Source organism: Athene noctua, chromosome 19, assembly GCF_965140245.1.
Source record: "Athene noctua chromosome 19, bAthNoc1.hap1.1, whole genome shotgun sequence".
NCBI lineage: Eukaryota > Metazoa > Chordata > Aves > Strigiformes > Strigidae > Athene > Athene noctua.
Window position 1 is genome coordinate 6066844 of NC_134055.1, and position 12675 is coordinate 6079518.

The 12675-nt window shown below is 63.2% G+C and overlaps 1 protein-coding gene across 1 annotated transcript in view; it reads left to right on the forward strand.

Annotated features, from left to right (window-relative positions):
- Window positions 1-1299: 1299 nt before the first annotated feature.
- RTN4RL1 (reticulon 4 receptor like 1) overlaps window positions 1300-12675 on the forward strand; it is a 30820-nt gene continuing 19444 nt past the window's right edge. The window contains exon 1 of the mRNA XM_074922753.1: window positions 1300-1670. Coding sequence (XP_074778854.1) covers window positions 1658-1670 — 13 coding nt within the window. The 5' untranslated portion in view covers window positions 1300-1657. The remainder of the gene's footprint in view (window positions 1671-12675) is intronic.

Genomic DNA, 12675 nt, shown 5'->3' on the forward strand with positions numbered 1-12675 from the left:
CCGGCCGAAAGATCGAGTGTGGGAGCGCGCCGGCGGGCCCCGACGGGACGGGCGGTGCAGCGGGGACCGGTGTATCCCGGCCCGGTCCCGACGGGTCCCTGGGTGCGCAGCGGGGCTTTGCTAAAATCTGCAGTGTCAGAACTGCTGCCCTTCACATCGGGACTGTGGGACCGCCTCATCCTCACACCCCACACCCCCCATCCCGGTCCTGCCGGTCCCAACGTTAACAAAAGGACGGGACGGGGGCGCCGGGGCCGTTGTCATGGTGGCGGATCCGTGTGTCGTGTCCCCCCGCCCCGCCCTGCCGCGGGGCAGAAGTCAAGTCCCTGTAAGGAATGGGGTAGGAAGAACCCGGGAGTAACGGAGACCCCCGGGATCGGCGGGGAACCGGGGAGACAGAGAGGACCCCCCGGGGACAGCAGAGACCCCGGTGGCGCAGTGGGGACAGCAGCGCTCCCGATGGGATAACGGGACCCCCGGTGGGGCAGAGGGGTGTAGGCGAAAGTGAGCGTCGAGGGGCAGGAGGGACCCCCCCGGGGCAGCAGGGCACCGGTGGGATGTCGGGACCGCGGCGGGTAGCGCGGGGACAGCAGGGACCGGGGGGGCAGAGGGGACAGCAGAGCTCCCGGTGGGGCATCCGTGACCCCGGTGGGATAGCAGGGACCCGGTAGAGCGGGACGATAAGGGCCGGAGGGCACCGTAGGGGGGGCAGGGACTCCGGAGGGGCTATAGGGACCGTGCCGGGGCGGAGGGGACAGCTGGGACCCTGACCGTGTGACGGGACCCCGATCGGGTGGCGGGACCACGGCGGGACACCGAGGGGCGGAGGGGGCGATAAAAAGCGGAGGAGACGGTGGGGATGGCAGGTCCCCGGGGAGCGGCAGGGACGATTCTGGGCAGCGGGGACAGCCGTGACAGCGGCAGGCGCGGGGGGGGGGGCGGGCGGCAGAGCCCCGGTGGGATACCAGGGCACCGGGGCGGGTGGGGGGGCCATACGACGGCAGAGGGGACGGCGATGGGGCGGGGGTGACAGCCGGTCTTGGGGGCACGGCGGAGCCCCGGGGGGGGGCGGCGCTGGGCCATGCCCCCCGGTGGGGCGGAGAGGGCCGGGGTGGGGGGCGGCGCGGGGAACGGGAGCAGCGGCACTTTCACGAACTGTCCACGGGAGGCGGGAGAGGCGGCGGCGGCGGCGGCAGCGGCGGAGGAAAGGAGGGGGGAGCCCGGCCGGGCTCGCCCAGCCCTGCCCAGCCCTGCCCGCCCCGTCGCTGCCCCGCCCCGCCCTGCCCAGCCCTGCCCGCCGCTGCAGGCAGCGCGGCACCGGCACCGGGCGCCCCTTTATAGGCTCGGTCCGAGGGGGTGGGGGGCGGCGGCGGCCCCAGCCCCGAGGGGGCGGCTCCCCCCTAAAAGCCGGCGGCGGGACGCGCGGCGGGCAGAGGCGCGGCCGGCGCTCCCCGGTGCTCCGGGGCCGGCGCTCCCCGGTGCCGCTGCGGCTCGGCCCGCCATGCCCCCGCGGGGGCCGCTCGCCCGGGCCCCGGCTCCGCGTTCCCGGTGCAGCAGCAGCCACCGCTGCCGCCGCCGCTACCGCTCGCCGCCGCCGCGCCCGCGGCTCTGAGCGCCGCCGCCGCCGCCGGGAGACCGCGCCCGCCCCGGCTCCAAGATGCTCCGCCAAGGTGAGAGCCGCACCGGGAGGGCACCGGGTACCGCGGGCACTGGGGACAGCGGGGCCGGCCCCGAAGTTTGTCTCCCCGCCGAAGTTGGGGCCGCGCCGCCGGGCGCCCCCCGCCGCCGCCGTGTTACCGGCGCCGCCGCCTCCACCGAGGCTCGGGCACCCCCCGGGGTCTCCGGGGAGCGGCACCGGCGGCGCACGGCTGGAGCGCAGCGCGGCGGGGAGAGGGCGGAGGGGGGGGCACCGGGAGGAGCGGGGAGAGGCACGGCAGGCGCCGGGTCCCGCAGGAGCGGGGACGCGGAGGGTCCCGCGGGTCCCGGGGTACGGCGGGTCCCGGGGGCAGGGGGGCTGCGGCGGGCGTGGCGGGGGGGTGTCGGTGCTCGTTCCCCGGGGCGAGAGAAGGCGAAGCGGGGATTACCGGGGGACGCGGGGGGTTCGGCGGGGAAGTTGGGGCGAGCCGTCCCGTTCCGCCCCCCCCCCCCCCCCCCCCCCCCCCCCGAGGAGAATCGCTCCGCTGTGACATCACGCTATTTCCATAGCAACAGCCTGGGACATCATAGGGGAGCTTTTTGACATCACAGCGAGGAGAGCAGCCGGCCCCCCCGGGGGTCCGGGGCGGGGCGGGGGGGGGCCACGACCCCCGGCCCCGCCTGCGCCCAGGCCAGTCCCACAGCGATGCTGGGGCCAGCGGTGCCATGCGGGGGGACCCCGGCCGGACCCCCCCGCTCCCGTCCCATGCCCCGGGGAGGGGGTGGCCACGCAGCCCCGGGCCCAACCCTCTCCACCACCACCGCATGCCCCTCTCCGGCGAGGCTCCGGTAGCGGGAATAGGTGCCAACGCCGCGTTCGCAGCCCCCCCCGCAGCCCCCCGTGTCGGGGTGCGGACCCCCGGGAAGGGCAGAACCCCCGCTGTCACCCCGGGGATGCTTTTTCCCACCGGGGGGGAATGTCACCTTGTGGCTGCGGGGCCTCGCGCTCGGATGTTCCTCTCTCTTCGGCTCTCGCCTCGGCTTTGTTCGGCGTATTAACCCAGTCGGGCTGCGGTCTTGAGCATAAACCCCGAGCCCTCGGAGCAGCCCCGGTTCTCAGTCCCGGTTCCCAGCCCCGGTGCTGGTGGCTGAAGGAAAAGCATCATCCAGGCTGGGAAACTGGGTGCCCGAGGTGGAGTCAGGCGACGAGGCTGCCGGCAGGGTTGCATCCCACCAGGGGTAGCCTGTTTAAGGTCAAGATGTACAGCTTTCATTTCTGGAGCTAGAAAAACAAAATGCAAATTGAAGAGCCTGTGGGCTAATGCAAAACCTATTCTTAAAGTTTTTGTCTTGTTAAGCAAGGAAATAGAGTGCCAAATAGGCTTTGTTAAGTGGCAGTCTAATTAATAATTTAAAATCTTGTAGCTGTCTTTCATTAGAATTTATCTGTACATCAACCACAAAATCAGTCAAACACACTCATTTATAAGTTAATGCCATTCCTGAATAATTCAACAGGCAGTTAGAGGAGGCCTCCATCCCGCCGAGAGACTCTCCCCCCTCCCTGTCTCACTGTGGCCCGGTGTCCCTGGGTGGGGGGTCCCGGTCCCCAGCATTTGCCCCAAGAAGGGTGTGGAGGGGCACCCCACATGGGGGGTGAGGGGGAGACCTGCCGGAGGGGTGCAGGGCTGGGGCCAAACCCCTCGGTGGGGCCCGGGGGCCGCTGGCTTTGTTGGGGGCTGTGGCAGCACAAGGCTGCGCTGGTGGGAGGCGGCGCAGGCTGATGGTGGCACCGCCACCGCCTTCCCCGTCCCGCTGCTGGGGACCGGGGTTGGGCTCGGGGCTGGGGGACATGGCAGGGCTAGAGGTGGTGGGAGCTGAGCTGTGGGTGAAGCAGCTCCATGTGCCCGCTCACGGGGTGGGGGACGGCTTCGCACGCGGTGCCACGTGGGGCAAAGGCGTTTGCGGCAGGACAGGCAGCGGCCGCATGGCCGGGGCAGCATCACGATGCCTGGGGGCATTTTGGGCCTCCTACACCCTGTGAGCTCCAGCCACAGAGGCACCGGGCAGCCCCGGTGGGATTTAGGGTGGATTTTGGGTGCTGGGACGTCATCAGTGGTGTGGAAGTGGGTGACAGCATGAGGTGCAGCTCCAGCCTGGGTGAGGGTGTCGGCAGGGCTGGCGCAGCGCTCTGCACTTTGCCGGAGGTGGCCGCAGGCAGGAGTGCAACGCTGGCGACGCAGGAGAAGGAGATTTCCAGGTCAAGGATGACACCAAGGTCACGGGCAGCCTCGTCCCTGTCCCAGCCATCGCTCAGCCCATCGACGGGGCGTCCAGGCCCCGTCTGTCCCTGCAGCGGAGCAGCCGACGGGCAGGGTGCGGGCACAGGCTGGGCTGCGGTTCCTGCGCCGGGTAGCTGAGAGCCCAGAAACCTTTCTGCTTATAAAAGTTTAATTTCCTAAAGAGCTGAGAGGAAGCCACAAGCTCTCTGTGCCTGGTGAAGTAAGGGGGGGAGGTGGCTGGGGGTGGGGGTGTGTGTCAGGATGTGGCCCAGGCTGTCCCTGCGGCGGTGCTGTGGGGGGACGAGGAGGGCTCAGGCAGGCAAGAGCTGCCTGGGGCTGGAGCTGGAGCTGGGATGCGAAGGAGCCGTCACCACTCTGTGACCTGTGCTGCTGGAGCCTGGCAGGGCCAGAGCCATGGCCACACTCTGCTAAATGTTATTCCCAGTTTTTATCTAAAGTGTCACACCCGGTGCCCCATGGTCCCATCCAGGTGCTCGAGGCTCTGGGTGACACTCCAGGTGGCCTCAAAGCACTGCCCTAAAAACATCGGTGAACCTGCTGGGGAAATGTAAAAATATGCATTTTCCGGTGTGATTTCACACCCACCTTTCCCCAAGGCACCCGTCGGTGCTGGAGCCAGCGGCACAGGATCCAGAGCCGCAGGCAGTGGGTCCCCGTGCTGTGCAGGATGAGGCCTCGAGTGGGATGTTGTTGCCTCGAGGCTGGGCAGGGACTCTGGAAACAGCCAGAGCGCTGATGGGTTTTGGCAGCCAAAACCCTCTTTGGAAGCAAAAAGCAGGCAGGGAGGCGTGGGAGCCTGGAGGGACATGGTGGTGGTTGGGTAGGGCCAGGGCCACCCACACTTTGGGGTGTTCCCAGCTCCTGACCAGCCCCGAAGCAGTGTGTTTGCAACCCCCCCCGCCCCCCCCTCCTCCCCTGTTGCAGAGGAGTGACCCAGGACACGGCTGCTTCAGCCCCACATCCCTGGGGACAGCCACCCATCCCACCCTGCCCCACAGCGGGGCATCCCTGGGTGACGTCGCTCCCTATCCCCACCCCGGGGAGCTGCTCCAGCTGCCCCCGAAGAGCTGAAAACTCCGGCTTTGTTTGCAAAGTGGGATCCCAGGGCTTAGCTGCGTTCGGTATAAACTCTGGTTATTAACAGCAGATTATGTCTTTAAAAAGCACTTTGGTGGAGCGGCAGGCAGCAGCAGGCAGGCGAGGCACCAACACCCAGGCAATGGTGACTGTTGGTTGGGTTTCTAGGAGGCTGGGACAGATGAGGTGCTGCCCTGACTGGGCACCCACCAAAGGAGGCTGGTATTTGGTTTAAGAGCAGAAGCAACAAGTGGGGGGCCGGGAGGATGCAGGGAGACCCGTGGGGCTGGGAGCAAGCAGGACGCTGGTGGGAGTCAGTGAGGAGGACTGGGGGGTCTGTGTGCTGGCGTGGGCAGGGGGTGCAGGGCACGGCCCCCGGGGCACCACTGGGATGCAGCAACATCCTCGTCCTCTCCGGTGAGGGTGCTCCTTCACTGCTATTTTGGGGGATGCTGCCCAAGCCCAAGGGGTGACGAGCTGGTTTGGCCTCAGGTCCCTCTGCCAACAGCACAGCTGGTGCCATCCCCGCTCCAATGTGGGTGCCACGTCCCATCTCCCAAACTGAGGAAGCACCGATCCCCCGTACCATCTCTATGGAACGGCATCGCCATGGAAACCCACAGCCCTGTGCCTGCCGCCCGACAATCAGGGGGGACACTTTTAGGAATATTATTTTTACTGATGACAAATGATGGAGGCTCGGCGCTGATGGAGGAGATGCCTGCGCCCAGCACTGGGCATCGCCTGCGCTCCCCAGCAGCTGGGCTTTCTCCTGCCCGTTTTGCCGAGGGCAGGGCACGTGCCGATCGGACAGCCGTGGCTCTGCCTGCGTGTTAAGTGCGGGCAGCAGCAAGCGCCAGATGCAGGACGGGGAGATGCAGGGGGCAATCTTCTTTGCGCAGATTAGGATTGGGGGGTTATTAAGTAGAAAATGCTCCATTTGGTGCAGAAAGCTCCTTTTCCTCTTTAACAGCACATGTGCCCGCCGGCTGCTTGCTTCCCGGCGGTGCTGGCACAGCGGCTCGGAGTGGGCACGGCAGCCTGGAGTCAGCCCGGCTTTGGTGAGCAGCTTTTTTGTGATGCCCAGGCTGGTAGTGCCGTGACCGCCCGGTGACTCCCAGCACCGAAAGCTGGTTGCGCTCAGGGCCCCATCTCTCTGCCCAGCTCGTGGCCGCTGGGATGGGACAGCAGCAGGTTTTGGCCCCGGAGCAGTGATGGCACAGTAGGCTGGGGGTCCGTGGTGGTCCATCCCATCCCAACAGTGCCTGGCCATGGGGAGAGTATAGTGCCGGAGACGGAGGGCAACGGAGAAGCTCCACGTGCACCCCAAGTCCCAGCACCACCATCACACGGGGAGGCTGCGGCCGTTGTTTACTGGGGAGCAGCAGCAGGAGGGAATTTGGCTGCTGCGCTGGCAGGGCTCCTTATGGAGGCAGCCCTGCAAGCGGAGGGGAGGTGCCAGCGGCTCCGCCAGCCCTGTGTGCCGCACTTGGGAACCGTTTTTTTTTTTTTTCCCAGCTGTGTTTGTACCGGCGTTTCCACTGGTTTGCTTGGGGAAACCCCAGCCCCTTGGCCACGGGACCCCCACGGTGCCATCAAGAGGTGCAAAGCCCATCTTCGGGCATGGAGAACATCCCAGTGGCTTTCTGGCCATGCAATGAGCCCATGGTGGCCCGGATGAGCCCTTGTCCATAAGACCTTTGCCCGGCTGGGCGTCAATGAGCATCTGGGTATTGGGATGCACTTGAACAGATCAGAGCCCCTCTGGTCCCCCAGTGTGAAGGCAGAGGGGGACAAAGGCTGCTGGCTGCATCCGCTGCCTGCTGCTGCCAGCTCCTGCTCCCCCCAGGCTGCCCTGCCTCCTCGCTGCCTGCAAATTCAGCAGCCCATGGGGTGCTGGACACGGCTGCCCTGTGGGTAGCACACCAGAGCTGGGAGAGGGGCTGGGATGATCCCCCCTCGGCAGGGATGTGCCAGGGTGTTTGTGCTAACAAGCCCGGCATATTATAATTTCAATGGAATTTAAAAAACAAAATAGTCCTCAGACAAACGGCTCCGCAGTGCCTCTGCCAGGGCCTAAGATCTGCTGCTATCTATTTTTTAATAATTGAGGGTAATAAATATGTATTTCTTTCTCCTTTCTCTCCGTACTCCGCAGCTTGTCAGCTCCCTGCGTCTCTCCTCTGATCAGACCCCATCTTTGCCGTGCGGAAAGAAAAAAAAGGAAAAAAAATAAAAAAGGAAAAAAAAAAAGCGAGGGGGGAAAAAAAAAAAAAAGATCCTTTAAGCAAAAAGGATTAAAGCCTTGAAAGTAGGTCTGCCCAAGCCGCTCAGCTCTCCCTGCTCCTCACCAGCCGCAGCCAGGGCCAAGGAGGGCTGTGCTGGGGCAAGAGGAGCATCCCCAGAGGGCTGAATCCATCCCTGAGGGGTGTTTGTGGGTGCAGAGCCCGGCTGGGCAGTAGCAAACCCCCCGGGAACCGGGCTGCGGCTGGGCAGAGTCACCGGGCAACTTGGTAAACCGCTGTTCTGAGCCAGTTCTGCTTCGGCGGCGGATATTCCCCAGGGCTTTACTCCCTCTGGTTTTCGGATGGGGACGTTGGCCCGAAAATGAGGGGGGGGTTGATGGCAGGGCTGAGCGTGGTCGCATGCTGCGGGACCCCCCTCCCCGGCCACGGGATGCTGGGGCGGAGGAGGCGCTGGTGTGAAGGAGGTGGCTATTTATAGCTTCCCTCGGCTTTTGTTCCTTTTCCAGTAGAGCTCCTCTCGAAATAGAAACAGCGACGGCTGCGCGGCCGCTCCCAGGGCCCAGCCTGGATGCGGGGGGCACCTCCTGGCCCGGGGCGAGGGGATACCCCCTGCCACGAGGTGCCGTCGCGTTGGGCATCCCCCCGTCCTGCATCCCTTGAGATGGGGCTGGTGTGGGATGGGGAGGAGGACCCGCCCTGCTGCAGCCCCCCTCTGTGCTGGCCATGCTGGTCCTGACCCTGGGGGGGGGATGAATGGCTCTGGGGGGAGCAGCACTGGGGGAGGGGACAGCAACGGGTCCCCCTGGGGACAGCAGGTTCAGCCCTTGGGAGCACCCTGGCAGGGTCCGTCTCCGTTTTTCAGCTCAGCCGTTGCTTCTGCTCTTCCCTGCTGACATCCGACCGCACGCGCCCCCCCCCCCCATCTCTGATCAATATAGCTGGGAAAAACAAAACAAAACAAAGTAAATATTTAATACGATCCAGGGAGCCACAGCGAGCGCTCCCCCCGTCTGTCTCCTCCGCCAGCCGCTCGCAGCAGCTCCCCAGTCCTAATGAGCCTGAGTGCAGCAGGGATCGATGGCGAAGGCAACCTCCGCAGAGGGGTCAGCTCTGCCACGTCCCCCCCTGTGCTGTGCCGGAGCCGAGGCTTGGCCCCCCGCGCCCCCCAGAGCTGCCTGCCCTCCTCCTCCTCCTCCTGCTCCTGCTCTGTTTTTCCTCTTCTGCGTCTCCTTTGTCCTCTCGAGCTCCCAGGAGGGATGAGGGCTTTGCTGCTCCAGCACAGCTGTCCCTTGTCCTGCTGCCACACAGGACACGAGCTGTGTCAGGCGTCAGCTCAGGGCTGGGGTCTTCCACAGGGGTGCAGGACAGGGTGCGTGTAGGGCTGGCTCCAACGCAGAAAGCTGGTGTCTGTCCCCGCACTCAGGGAGTAGCTCCCTCATGGATGGAGGTGCAGAGCGCAGGGGGGCCCCAGGCACCCCCAGACCTGCCACATCCTCCTCAGCAGCCTCTCACCCCCTCACTCCAGTCCCCACTGGGGACCTGCATCCCCTGGTGTCCCCCCGAGACCCCAAGTGCTGACCTGTTTGGGAAGTGCCAGGGCTGGGCAGCTGGCAGGCTGCCCCCAGCAACACCAGCGTGGGACTTGCCTCATCACTCTCTGGCTCCACGTGTTTTCCAAGTTTGGATGGTCCCTGGTACTCCAACACCGACGCTGACAGAGGGGCCCACGTTAACAGGAGCTGCCAAATCGCCTCCTGTCCTGACAGAGCCGACCTCCGCCAGACAAAGTCCCTGTGGGTTTAGGAGAGGGGCTGAGCAGTGCCTCCAGCCAGGCCTTCCATCGGATGGACCCATACATCACCACGCGGCCTCATCCTGCCCTGGGCTGTGGCTGGTTCCCAGCGGGATGCAGAGGTGGCACACTGGAGGCAAAACTCAAGCAGAGCACCCGGCTGTGCTTCTCTGCCACCATAGCGCTTTGCAAATTGTTTTTCCGTGGAAAAGTCAATTGATCTTGGTGGCGCCTGGGATGAACCAGGGACCAAATGCTGTCCCTGGGGTGGGACAAGATGAATGGCTGCCCTGGCTGATGCCCCTCATCCAACCCTGCCAGACCTCCAGCCCCGCAAAGCCCCGGTCAGGCTGTGCCTGGGGATGGCGACTGGATTTACAGCTGGAAAACAGCCTGGTGTGCCCCGAGCATGGAGCAGGAAGGTCCATCTCATGTCTCCAAGGTGATACTGAGCATCTTCCCGCAGCTCAGTGGTCTCCAGGCAGGCTGGGGGGTGCAGAGATGCCAGGGCGAGACTCCCCACGGGAAGTACGGCAGGAGCAACGCAAGCCGGGACAGCGGCACAGGTCCTGCGTCACGGACGCAGGCTTGTGGCAAGGTGCCGAGGAAGTTTTGCAGCAGCATTAGAAAATGTTGACATGTTTTTTTGAAACAATTTCAGATCTGATATCTGCGCCAGATTGAGTTTGTAACCAGCTTTATTGTTTAAGCCTGCTGGGATTTCATCAAAGGCGTCTGCTGTTTACCCAGAACCATTTCATTGGAGAAAACAGCAAACAGACCTGCATTTCTATCTGATTTCACTTTTTCCTTTTCCTCCTGAATTTAAGTGCTTGTGAAAAGCATGGCTGATAAGGCAGAGCAATGTGGATAAATCCCGAGGACCGGCTCGGTGGAGGCTCCACCAGCTGCTCTGGGTTTATTAATAGACCGCAGGCAGTTGTGGGACCGGCTGCCAGGCTGCCCTAGCTGGGTTTGGGATCTCCATTCCAGCAGGTTGAGCTGGGTCCTGGCTCCTTGAGATGCTGAAGGCTGGGGAGAGGATCCATGTGGAGCTTTTTTACTGCTTTCAGGGCAACTTGAGGTTTAAGCTATGAAGGAGCCAACGCCTGTCCTTCCTCAGGGAGTGGCAGTGACCTGGGTGAGCCATGTGCTCCACGACAAGCCCTGCCAAAGCCAATGCAGCCACGGGAAGCAGAGAAAGATGAAGGGGAAACCAAACTAGAAAGGAGCCTGGTGTAAACTGCGTTAATTCTCCTCGCACCTTGGTCCCTGGGGACTGTGGCGGCTGCCTGCCCGGCTCTGCCTTCTGCCCATCGCTGACCTTGGAAACATGCTGGAGGGAGGGGTTGAAGGCTCGAGATGGGGCCCAAGAGGGTTTTTACCTTTTACAAGGTGCAGCCCCCTCTGCCGCTGCCTGCTCTGCCCCAGGCATCCTTCCTGCGGGTGCTCCTCACAGTCACCCATCATCAGCACTGTTTTCACCAGGGTTCGGCATATTCTCCATTTGGGAATAGCCTTGGTGGCCGTCCCCACCTTCCCCAGCCTTTGGGATGGGGACGTGGCAGGCTGGGGTCGGTGGAGTGCACCCAGCCACCTTTCCCCGTGCCCCTTCGGCATCTCCCGGCCACCTCGAGGGCTGGTGCTCCCTGGGCGGGTTGTGCCGGTGGCACCTTGCCGGCACTGCGAGGGCTTGTCTCTTCCATCGATCACACCTGCACGGTGACAATGTAATTTTTATCTCTGGTTGTTTATTTCTCAGACAGAACTACTTGTAAATTCCGAGAAGAATATATATCCCTGCGCGTGACAGATCCAGCACACGGCGATTAATCTGCCCTCTTAAGACCTGAATGCAAAAGTGTCCCAATGTCACTCCTGGACAGGGTGTCGAGCCTTGGGGAAGCACTTTGGGGACGTGCAGGGATCCGGTGGAAAAGTGTGTCCTTTTCCAGGCGAGGCTCCCCTACTACTTATTGCACTCGCTCGCAGCTCCGGTGGTCCCTGTCTGATGCTCTCAGCCGCTCTGGCTTTCCAGGCTGAGTCTCCAGCTCCTCTTTTTGGGAGGTTTATGCAAATAGGGTGGTTTGTTTGTTTTTTTTTTTTTCTTATTTAATTCCTGGCCGCTGCTGCTAGCAGTGCCCCAGATAGCAGAAGTGCTGAAGACAGGCGTTTGCGTCAGGTCCTGCGGCACCCGCATCCCGGCCGGCCGCCCGCCCGAGGGGAGGAGGGATGCAGTGAGGGGATGTCCCAGGGACAAGGGGGCAGAGAGCAGGTGGCAGAGGCCAAGGACAGAGAGGTGAAGGTCCTTTAATGTCTGGTACCTCCGCACTGCACCTGCGAGGGTGGACGCCAGTGCCAGCGGGTGTCTGTCCTCAGTCCGAGCATGGACCTGTCCCCAGCAAGGGTCAGGGTAGGGACTGGGGTGTCAATCTGGGCTCTGCAGCAGCCCACAGCCCCGTCAGCAACACCCCCCGTGCCATAAAGCTGCTTATTTACAACCTCCTACTCGGGAGCATCTGGGAAGCGAAGCGCGTCATTTCCAGGGAGAGCAAAATGCTGCATATTTCAGTGTCTTTTGAATTTTTTAGGTTTCCCTGAACTGTGCTAATGGGTTGGCGGTGGTGGGGGGGAGGCGAGGGCCCAGCCCAACTCCCGGCCTGCCTTGCTGCTCCGCTGCGCGGCCATGACTGCATTGCTGCTCTTAAAATATTCAGTGCTGTTGGCCACAATTTCACAGCGGGTCAAAGCGCGCAGAGCCAGCAAGAAGGAGGGAAAGTGTGACAACGAGATTAACCCTGGCCCGGCAGGCCCCCTCCGCGCTCGGCAGGCTGAGCACGATGTGCTGCAGCCACCTCGTCCCGGGGGACAAGCAATGAGGCCGGGGGGGGTGCCGCGACACCCACAATGCCTTCGGTCACCCCATCTTGCTGCGTCTGTGGCATCACTTCCCAAATGCTGCAAAGGGGCAGCGGGACCATCTTGGGTCCCGCCAGGAGGGTTGAGCATTCCCTGGGCTCCAGCATCTCCCCTAGGCAGGGGATGCTCCTCTCCTTGCTCCAAGATGCTGCAAAGCTGGAGCTGTGCTGGATGCTTGGCATTGCCCTGGTCATGCTGCTGGGTGAAGGGTTGAGGATACTCCCCTTGGGGACATTGCTGAGAGTTAGCACTTCTGCACCCCAAGACGTCATGTTTCCCAGGCCTTGCACAACCATCAGTTAGAGCTGGCGATGGAGCAGCAGATTTATGATGCAGAAGAGCAGCCTCTTGAACCTGGAGGGGATTGTGAATGGGGATTTAATAATCCTGCTGTCGGCCTGGAGTTTGCTCTGCAGTTGCTGGCTTGTCTGCCAGGTTTTTCCAAGAAAACTTCTGTGGCTGGGGGAAAAAATATGAACCAAAGCAAGTGGTCTGTTCTACCCGTGCAAGGTGGGGTGGTGGGAGGTGTCTGTGTACTGGCATGGAGCTCAGGGTGGATGGGGGATGCTGCAACGGGCAGAAGGCTCCGTGCCAGGCTCAGCCCTGGGAGCCACATGCTGTCTGGAGACCTCCAGCAACTGCTCTTTGCATGTGCCACACTCCTGAAGCTGGCCTGGAGCTTGGCCGAGGCCTGGTCTTGCAT